Source organism: Kwoniella mangroviensis, chromosome 2, assembly GCF_000507465.2.
Source record: "Kwoniella mangroviensis CBS 8507 chromosome 2, whole genome shotgun sequence".
Classification (NCBI taxonomy): domain Eukaryota; kingdom Fungi; phylum Basidiomycota; class Tremellomycetes; order Tremellales; family Cryptococcaceae; genus Kwoniella; species Kwoniella mangrovensis.
Window position 1 is genome coordinate 111,799 of NC_088828.1, and position 10,047 is coordinate 121,845.

A 10,047-nucleotide genomic window follows, 5' to 3' on the forward strand; every position below is an offset into this window, starting at 1 on the left:
CCAAGTTCGTTAGGTATCAACAATGATAAATTTTGACTCTGATCGCTTCCTTCTCATCGACCACCTGCGTACGCATATCTCCCACTGCAGCCCTCTTGAAGGACACAGCTTGTTCTTCTGGCTTGATAATGTCTGATCCTGCTCTCCCTCCATTCCTGAAGACATCTCCACCGCCGACTGCACCTCCATCCTCAGCTCGACTACACGCGTTATACGCGTCAACATCCTCTCAGCGAACCACCAATCCCACAGGCTATGCTGCGAACTCGCAATGGTGGGCTTCAGTCATTGAAGAGACACTCAGAACAGGATGGATTAATGGTGAAAGTGGGGACAGACTGATATTGAAAGTGGATGATGCGTTGCTAGGTCGATTGGAAGATGAACATGGGAGAAGACCAAAGGGGATTGGTGGTGTTATTGTGAGTCAGCTCATAATAGGATGTGATCGTATGCGAAACTCATGATTGGTATAGGAAGGTCTAACATTGACAACACCTCCTACACTACATCCCCCTTCCTCACTTCACATCTTCTTTGACACCTTTGCATGCCCCCCCCGTCGCTCACTTCTAGATTCATCGGCAAACCATTATGGTGGGCTGTATCGCAGCTGAACCCATTCGGATCATCAGCCGACAAGGTGGGAAAGGAAGAAACGTTGTGGTCAAGGTATGGTAAAGGTAAAGAATACGTGCATATCCCATTGTTAGAGGTAAATTATCAAATTTCTGTTGCTACTTTAGATGATAACATATAGGCTGACCAATGCGATATACGATTCTAGCAATTTGCTTCCTCCTTCACTTCTCATATATCGAAGAACCCTATCCTATCCTATACCGATGCGTTATTTGATCTCGATTCATTCAGAGAAGAATACGGACAAATCTGTTTCCCTGCTAGTCCAAGTTCCAAGAAACTACCTGAAGGTACACATAAATTGTCTATCAGAGATATAGAGGTTCTCGTCAAATGGCTACATAGGGATTGCGGAGTGATAGTGACTGACGGATCGGTGAGTTTTTATTGTCAATCGAGAGAAACATTCTACTGATACTCAAGTATGATGTGTACAGGTCATCAAAGTGCTAGAACCCGATCAGATGCCTTCAGACCATCCTATCACTGATGCTGATCGTGGCGTCATCTCCGTCATCAATGCTCAACGGAAAGTCGAGAAGCAGATTCTCGGTATAGAAGAGCAGATCACCCAGTATGTCATGCTCTTTTTTCCAATGGGTGGTAGGACTTACTGCATGCTGATTTCTTGTTTGGGTAGATCTCAGGAGAAAGCCAAGAAACAGCTTGCCAAAGGGCAGAAGAATGCTGCTTTATCATATCTCAGATCGAAGAAACAGTTGGAAGATCTACTGGCTAAGCGAATCGCATCTTCCGAACAGTTGGGAGCTGTGATAAGGAGCATTGATCAAGCTAAGGGTGATGTAGAGGTGAGCTCAATTTTCACTTGTAAATCAAAATAGAACGACAGGATGCTAACTGCGTCATCTACAGATCATGGCTGCATACGAAACTTCCACTTCGACACTTCGATCAGTACTTTCCGACCCATCGCTCTCACCTGATCGAATCTCAGCTACCACCGATGCTCTCGCGGAAGCTATGGCTGACCAAGAGGAGATCGACCAAGCTGTCAGGATCGGAGGTGAACTCGCCATGGGAGGCAAGCGGGTCGAGGTGGACGAGAATGAATTGGCTGCTGAGTTGGAGGATCTGGTCCAAGAGGAGAAAGTTGCCCAAGCTGCTGCAAAGGAACAACAGAAGAAGCAGGTGGAGAAAGAGAGACAAGAGAAGACAGATGAGACTGCAGGCAGACAATCAATCCCCGTCAATGAGAAACCAACAGTCCTACTACCAGCGCAAGGTCAAGTGGCAAAATCGCAACAGAATTTCGCACAGCATGATCAGTCGACGAATCAGCAGAAGGAAGAACAGGTATGGAAGGATCGATACGAAGATGCTCAACATCGTAAAGAAGCTGAAAGGAGGAGAAGTGAGGAGGAGAGATTGCGAAAGGGAGAAAAGAGACTTGTAGCTGAGTAGTGTCGTTTTACGCCCCATCACTAATACAGATAGAAATTCATTCCCAGTCCAGTTCATTGTACAGTACCTTCAACCTTATCAGACGTGTGGATGGTTGTGTATGTTGTAATTTAGTATGTAACATGTATTAACCTTTGATCTTTGGCTTTGTTATATCATCGTCATTGACCGAGTTCGATCTTGAAAGGCTAGCCAATAATGGAAGGCAAGATGGTCCGAAGCTGAATCTTTTTGATCCTTACATCACCTCTTCTTGTAAAAGATAGGATGATGCGAAGTATTTACTGAGAACCGTAGTTATACGAAGACCCTACTACACTGGTCCAGCTAACCATTTCTCATCCGACTGCACCGGACTTCTCGCCATAATGTATATTTTATACATATATATATAAAGAGAGAGACTCACTGATTTTGTTTTAGAATGTCCTTGTCGATGTGAAGCTGAAATCGTTATTTATTTATCTCTGAGTCGAGATTGACATTTTACATAATTCGGTGCGGCATGTCATCGCAAGCTGGGAAAAATCAGAACCTTCAGCAAACGTTATTCCCATCGGATGATGAAGAAGACGAGGATGTCGGTAAGTTCGCCTCCAGGAGTTTCTCTTCATCCATCATGGCTGATCGTTCCGTGTACTGTATATTTTCAGGAGGGAAAGCTGTGGCGTTGACAAGGAATAAGCAAGATTTCGAAGAATGGAACACCACTGAATATCCTAGACCGTCCGCTAATCGTATCGAGAACATACTCGAATTCTCTTCGATGGTCAGTCAAGGCCTAGACGAAAGGGTCGCCCAAAAATCTTACAAAATCCGTCTGTGGTAGATCTACGACCTCTTTTAGGTGACTGTAGCGATTTCACTTGCACGTTATCGAAAGCCAAACAAGACCCACTCGGTCATAGATCCGCCCGTACCAAAGACGCGATTTTCACTAACCTACATTCTGAAGGGAGATCAAGTCTTTTCAAAAATCTTTTCCGTCATGGTGCACCTTACTGCGACGATCATCTACCTTCCTCCATGAATGATCTCTCTTGGCGAAACAGTTTGAAACCTACCGATTTGGTAAGATGTAGCGGTACGTATGGTCACAAGGTCATTCCCGAATTCCTTGCCTCGGGGAAAATGCCAGAAATCAAGTGTCATCTTCGAGGTTGTCCATCGTGGGTACCGAAGACTACTCGCGATGGGAACAAATGGCCTCTGAACATCCCTTATACGCTTCCTGGACAGACCGCAGATAACGCACACGATCAATTGGTTTGCAGTTTCCGATGTGGCTTTGACTGCCTAACCAAGACCGATGAAGACAAAACTAAAGTCCGTATTGACCAGGGTGGGAAATTGATCACGAAACCACCCAAAAGACGATCTGTCAAATCGACGACCACCGCTTCTGGTTCTGCGAGTGGAAGTTCAGCTGCCGGTCCTACCCTCCCAAGACTGCCGGCGTCGCCATCAAGTACAGATGTCGAGATACCTCCACCAGATAGAATGATCACTGATCTTACTCATGACAATTGGACTGACGGACCGATAGCTGAGATATACGCAGATTTCATCCCCTCCCAAGATCATTCCAACAGCCAGATCGAACCTTCTTTCCAGCAGAAAAGGCACACTCGCGAAGGTCGAATGGAATGGTTGAAAAGCAGACAAGCAAAGATGGTCGAAGATAACAATAGGAAATATGGTTTGTATCTCGAAAGTGATTTTAGGGACATACAATTCAAAGAGGATTATCCTGGTCTCACCAGAACAGATGAGGATTGTTATTACGACAGATGTCCTTCTAAGATCTCTCGTATTGCCGGCAAAGAACAATTGTGGCAATTCAATGTTAGAACCAATGATGGACAACTCAAGGGGACTTGTTCACATGAACATCATGCTGAAGCTATGGTCGAAGAGATGGGTCGACAAAGCTTCCGAGATAGATTTAAATCTTTTTTACAAGGTCAAAGATCATCATTTCCCACATCAGCTGGGGTAAACCCTTTCTTCAGTGATATGACCGGATATAGTGGTTTACCCCAATATACATCATCGTACACTGGTTCGCCAACCCAAGGTCAAGGCGGGTTCGAACCCCCCAAAAGACGTCGAACGGGTGGTTCGGTGAGGTCTGATTCTGGGGCTTACTCGGTAGATGGGTATACGATGAGTCACGCGGGTTCGGGTTCGGCTTCCGGGAGGTTCTTCCCTCCTTCATCTTCGATGGGTCCACCTAGGATCTAAACGATTGAAAGTCGTGATAATGGGATACCGTATGAACCCGGAAATCCAAGGTAGGGTAGGTAAAATGTTCAGAGGCTATTCACACTATTCAAGTAATTTAGCATGAATTCGGGGTTCTCGTGATGTTACTTTGGGATCAGCCAAATGAGATGTATGCACATTCATGAAAGGCTATAGACGTCTGAGTTAGATGTTCATTCTTACCAGCAGCTCGTCAGATTCATCAGGAATGCCTCCTCAAGCTTTTGCAATACATTTATCGCTTGGGTGGGCGGACCCCATCCAGCGTATCCGAGGTCCGCCCTTGCACCATTGGCTGTCCGTAAGTTATGTAACTCACCCGGGTGTGGTACGTTGAAAAGTAATGCAAGCCGTCAGATCTCCGCCTATGACGATGGCTTCTTAAGTATCACGCCTGATGATGATGTATGCTCTTCATATCCATCCAAATACATTGTGTCTACATTACGATCACACATGTCTTTTAAACAGCATTGTAATCCCTAATCCACATTGTCAGTGACTGTAATCCATAGTAGTCGAAGATGAGAGGTATAACTCACATCTTGGTCTCATGCTTCTTAGCATCATTCAACTTCCTAACCGCTTTCATGAAATCTTCCTGAACCACCGCGTCTCTATCTTCTCTAATTGCGAACAAACCAGCCTACACATCATTGAGCAGATTCAGCTTAGCTCTGTTTTCCATATAATGTTTGTATAAGGTTAACTTGATGTTGACTTACCTCTGTGCAAACATTTCTCAAGTCCGCTCCATTGAACCCATCACTCAATTTGACTATAGCCTCATAATCAATATCACCCGATTTATTTATACCTTTTGCGTGAATCTTCAGAATTTCCAATCGTCCTTGTTCGTTAGGTAAGGGAATCTCAATCTTACGATCCAATCTACCTGGTCGCATTAATGCCGGATCGAGGGTATCAGGTCGATTGGTAGCCATGATGATCTTTGTACGGCCGAGAGAGTCGAATCCATCCATTTGGTTCAGAAGCTGTGTAGATGGGTAGATGGTAAGTAAGAGAATCATAGTAGTGAAAAATAACCCTTTTCTCATCAAGTTTGCACAAACTCACCTCCATCAACGTCCTCTGGATTTCTCGATCCGCACTGGTACCCTCACTAAATCGTCTACCTCCAATGGCATCAATCTCATCCATGAATATAACACAGGGTTCATGTTCTCTGGCGTAGGCGAACATTTCTCTGATGAGACGAGCTGATTCACCGATGTATTTATCGACAATCTGAAGGATTACCAAGATAAGTCAGCGTTTCTTCCAAGTCAATATATCCCAGGCATAGTGTGTGGGGGAAAAGTGAGAGTGATGCAATGACGAAACACAAATAAGTGATCCATAATGATTATGGACGGTAGTTAGAATGAGATGATTAAAGACACTTACAGCAGAAGAAACGACTTTCAAGAAGTTGGTATTGAGCGTAGCGGCTACAGCTCTAGCCAATAGTGTTTTACCTGTACCTGGTGGACCATACAGCAATACACCTTTTGGTGGGTTTATACCGACACGCTGAGCACGAGAGAGTAAGCTGTCATTCTTTCGTAAATTCAACGACGTTGACTCAGCGTACCTCAAACAGCTCAGGGTTCATTAAAGGCAACTCAATAACTTCCCTCAATTCTCTTACTTGATCTCCTAATCCACCTATACCTGCGAACGATGCTGATCCTGGGTCTTCGAGGGACATGTTGTATACCTATAATAGTGAAACATTCAGCGTTGCATTCGAACACTGGAGACACACTAGTAGGCATGATGACAAGGTACATCAGACTCACCATAGGATCAACTTCTCTAGGGAGGATTCTCATAATTGTCAAAGTCGTCATGTCCAGCGATACTCTGACACCAGCTTTGAGCTGTATACCCATATGTTAGCTCCACATATTATATCATTCCTAAATCGAAGGCGAGCTCACCTTGGCAGCTGGTAAAGTAGGTCTGTAAGATACCACGTATCTAGGTCCCGATGACGCTTTGACGATGACTGAGCCATTCAACCAATATCAGCTTCTGGAACAAGCGGATGATCACAAAGCTGATGTGTTTGGAAGCCAAACACTCACATCTCTCTTCATCCAGCTGCTTCAACACCTCCCCGATGATCTGTCCAACAGACTGTAATGCCTTGATATCATCTTCCGTCTTATCGAAGTCCGTCGAGAGGGTTCGTATGTTCAATCGGACTATCCCATTGTCATATCAGCTAGGCGCTACTTAAGAGATGTAGTATACTCGAAGCTGACACACTTTGTTTGAGATTCTCTGACATTCTTGAATGTTCTTTGACTTTCTACTCATGTAATGCTCATCAGTATATATATTTCCTGCCATGGTGCGAGGCAAGATACAACGTACAGCTCGATATCCTTTAATGGCTTCGTACTTGTCCGATGGCATCCCCGCTGGAGCTACGATGGTTGGCTCTGGGGCCGAAGCTGGAGCGGGAGCAGGGGGAGCTGTGGATGAGGATGCTTCTGGAGATGCCATGGTGGATATGTATGCTGGCTGCTGTATGATGTAGGGAAGAAGTGATATGGAACTGTTGAATGAATGAACTGAAATGACGATGTCGATGGTACTGCATCGCGATTGACGCGGCCTGGCAGGTGGGTGAATGTAAACGAGCCACCCACTTAAGTCGCTATTAATTACAGTTGAAACGTTGACAGGTTGATTGGGCAAAGGAACAGGTGAAAAGTTGAAATTTATCGACAGATCCATTCATCAGGCAGCATACCCGTCAATACAAACTCAATATACAGACAGAGCATAGAGCATAGAGGTACATGCTCCGTACCATCCTGACGAGAAGCACTCGGACCATATACCACAGATCACTGAACAGTCTCGGCAGAATGACAACTGCCCCACCATCACCATCCACCAGCTCACCACCTGCCAAACGGTTGAAATCCTCTGTCGCCAAATCAGATGTAATCACCACCGATTCATTCACGGAGATCAATGAAGCCCCCATCAAATCAGAATTCCTACCTGGCACGAATGGACATACAACGGTTATACCACAAGGAGATGGACCATCTACTTCCAACACTGCGTCTTCAAGTAAACCCCAGCCTGTGCAGGTCCAGGGGAAGAAGAAGAAAAATAGAAAGATAAAGAGGACTTTACCCGAAAAGTACTCTTCGGCAGATGTGATTTTCCATGATGTACGAGATTTTCTCGGACAGAAGGTTGTAGATGAGATTTTAGATAAGAATGATGGGAGTGAATGGGAAGCTCCGGAGGGATTGGATTTGTACAAGGAGGTGGTTCTTGATGTAGGAGCATTTACAGTTTCTGGTAGGTCAGCTTCTTACCTATATAAGATTTTGTCTTGTACATACAACGTCTCCTTGTAACGGAGGAACTGTGGACTGATGATTCTCCTATGTGATTCAGGCGAATCAATATCCACATACCCAAATCCATCGAATAAACCTTGGGCTATCATCACTCCCTTTGCTCATCCTGGAGACAAGATACGGGTGAAGATATTCAAACATGATAGACTATCTAGTCATGCGGATCTATTGGAGATATTAGAATACAGTGAGGAATATAGAGGTGGAGAAGGTGATAGGAGGAAGTATCCCGAGGGGGGATGCAAATACTTTGGAGAGTGGTGAGTCGATCCGTCCATCGGCTAGGAGAATATTATCGGATCGTCATGTCTTATGAGTCTTTGAACTATTCACAAATCGTGACATACCAAATCAATACTGAAATGCGATATTCATTATAAAACTGAACAGCTGACGTGCAATATCTAATTGAACAGCGGAGGATGTCAACTCCAACCTGTCCCATACCCCCTCCAACTCCTCCACAAAAAACGTACCGTCGAATTAGCCTATCAGCGATTCTCCATTTTACCTTCAAATGTTCTACCAGTCATACAACCTACGATTGGATCTCCCAAACAATGGCAATACCGAACGAAGATCACACCTCATTTCGATGCTCCGCCGAAATGGTTTCAGAGGCAATTGAAAGAGAGGGCAACGGCCTCGGCGACTACGGAAGAAGGCCAGATGAATGCGGAGGATGGGCATGAGCAGGAGAGGGGATGGGAAACGAGGATTGGGTTTGAGCGGAAAGGGAAACCTGGAGTATTGGATATAGAGGTGAGTTTAGTGGCTCTACTCGCCGTTTACAGTGGGATACAAACACGACAAACGTGATAACCTTCCTCGACAAGGGTATTCTCCGTTTGTCAAGAAAACCGAAGTACATTGCTTATGTCATGTGATTCAGGAATGCCCAATCGCAACGCCTGTGTTGAATAAGAAGTTGACCGAGGAAAGGAAGAGGGTACAAGAGTGAGTGGAACAACGCTCTTCCCTTGTTTGAAGTATTCTCTTCTTCTATCTCTTTGAAGTCTTTTTGTGTCTCGGCGGCTTCACGGCATTGTACCTTGCTTTTATCTCTTAAGATTGCAATGACAATCAACGTATCCTGGCTGACATACGTGATACCTAGCACAATCCTATCATTCACCCGTGGAGCTACGATCCTTCTACGAGATTCTTTACCCACTCCCTCACCTATCCCAACCGCCGAATCACCTTACGTACCCTCCTCTTCAGCCTCTACTGAAGAAGAAGAAGAACACATCGCAATAACCAACCACAAATTCGACGTATACGAGAAAGTAGGCAAATACCTATTTTCATTTAGCGCTGGATCGTTCTTCCAGAATAACAATTCGATCTTGATCCCCTTGACGGAATACGTCAAAGAAGCCATCTTCCCTTCGTCTGAAGACTATACTGGAAAACTACCTACTCACTTGGTCGATACGTATTGTGGTTCAGGGTTGTTTGGAATCACCCTCTCGGATAGGTTTGAGAGAGTTGCTGGAGTGGAGATCTCAGACCAATCTATCATTGCTGCGAAGAAGAATGCTGAGATCAACGGTCTGGGGGATAAGACGACTTGGCTGTGTGGCAAGGCGGAAGACATATTTGGAGGGTTGGGGGAGAAGGGTTTTGAAGGTGGGAAAAGTTGTGTGGTCGTTGATGTGAGTTGTGTCAGGGGCGATATTTCTTTTGACAACATATTTCGAAGAATACCCACTTCCAATTTTAAGGTGAATGAATGCGTTTGACTGACATGTCATTTGTCATCCATGCAATCTTGTAGCCACCAAGGAAAGGATGCGACGAACCATTCCTAACGCAATTACTGGTCTTCAAACCCCTCACTATAGTCTATGTATCTTGTAATGTCCATACCCAAGCTAGAGATGTGGGGTACTTGATAAGAGAAAGTGCGAACTGGGTCGGAAAGAAATATGTGGTGGAGAGTTTGAGAGGGTTTGATCTGTTTCCTCAGGTAAGTTTTTTTTTTGGAGATTATGAATTGTTGTGGTTGGGTTGGGTTGGGTATTTGTCTGTAGACAGGTCAAGGCTGATTATCGTTTTTGATGGTCGTAGACCGCTCATGTGGAAAGTGTCGCTGTATTGAGATTGGTGGAGAGTTAGTGTTACTCATCAATATGATAGACTTTATACCATGCATCATGACTGTATACCACGATGACCAATCGTCCATATCTGATGCGACGTATAACTGTATTGATCGCTTGATAGACTGTATCAATGACGTACTAACACCTTTCTATTGACCTCTCAACCGAGCCAGGGACGACTAATGTTTCAAATCACATATATACGATACATCATCTCA

The 10,047-nt window shown here is 44.7% G+C and overlaps 5 protein-coding genes across 5 annotated transcripts; 4 read left to right on the top strand and 1 right to left on the bottom strand.

Annotated features, from left to right (window-relative positions):
- Positions 1 to 128: 128 nt before the first annotated feature.
- I203_106901 (uncharacterized protein) lies at positions 129 to 2,064 on the top strand (the record flags this gene model as incomplete). The annotated part of the gene is made up of 7 exons (XM_065518090.1): positions 129 to 422; positions 477 to 561; positions 636 to 715; positions 788 to 1,018; positions 1,080 to 1,216; positions 1,283 to 1,451; positions 1,516 to 2,064. 7 exons carry the CDS (start codon positions 129 to 131, stop codon positions 2,062 to 2,064), a joined length of 1,545 nt encoding a protein of 514 aa, XP_065372820.1.
- Positions 2,065 to 2,569: 505 nt separating this feature from the next.
- I203_106902 (uncharacterized protein) lies at positions 2,570 to 2,893 on the top strand (the record flags this gene model as incomplete). The annotated part of the gene is made up of 2 exons (XM_019151618.2): positions 2,570 to 2,648; positions 2,718 to 2,893. 2 exons carry the CDS (start codon positions 2,570 to 2,572, stop codon positions 2,891 to 2,893), a joined length of 255 nt encoding a protein of 84 aa, XP_018999072.2.
- A 197-nt stretch (positions 2,894 to 3,090) lies between these two features.
- I203_106903 (uncharacterized protein) lies at positions 3,091 to 4,308 on the top strand (the record flags this gene model as incomplete). Its single annotated transcript, XM_065518091.1, has 1 exon — positions 3,091 to 4,308. The coding sequence occupies one exon, from the start codon at positions 3,091 to 3,093 to the stop codon at positions 4,306 to 4,308; it is 1,218 nt and encodes a 405-aa protein (XP_065372821.1).
- A 559-nt stretch (positions 4,309 to 4,867) lies between these two features.
- Positions 4,868 to 6,843, bottom strand: I203_106904 (26S protease regulatory subunit 10B; the record flags this gene model as incomplete). The annotated part of the gene is made up of 10 exons (XM_019151617.1): positions 4,868 to 4,975; positions 5,055 to 5,324; positions 5,407 to 5,577; positions 5,737 to 5,862; positions 5,924 to 6,049; positions 6,132 to 6,212; positions 6,273 to 6,340; positions 6,420 to 6,539; positions 6,604 to 6,646; positions 6,712 to 6,843. 10 exons carry the CDS (start codon positions 6,841 to 6,843, stop codon positions 4,868 to 4,870), a joined length of 1,245 nt encoding a protein of 414 aa, XP_018999071.1.
- A 368-nt stretch (positions 6,844 to 7,211) lies between these two features.
- I203_106905 (uncharacterized protein) lies at positions 7,212 to 9,842 on the top strand (the record flags this gene model as incomplete). Its single annotated transcript, XM_019151616.1, has 7 exons — positions 7,212 to 7,659; positions 7,759 to 7,981; positions 8,138 to 8,483; positions 8,614 to 8,678; positions 8,839 to 9,379; positions 9,502 to 9,693; positions 9,795 to 9,842. The coding sequence occupies 7 exons, from the start codon at positions 7,212 to 7,214 to the stop codon at positions 9,840 to 9,842; spliced, it is 1,863 nt and encodes a 620-aa protein (XP_018999070.1).
- Positions 9,843 to 10,047: the final 205 nt, after the last annotated feature.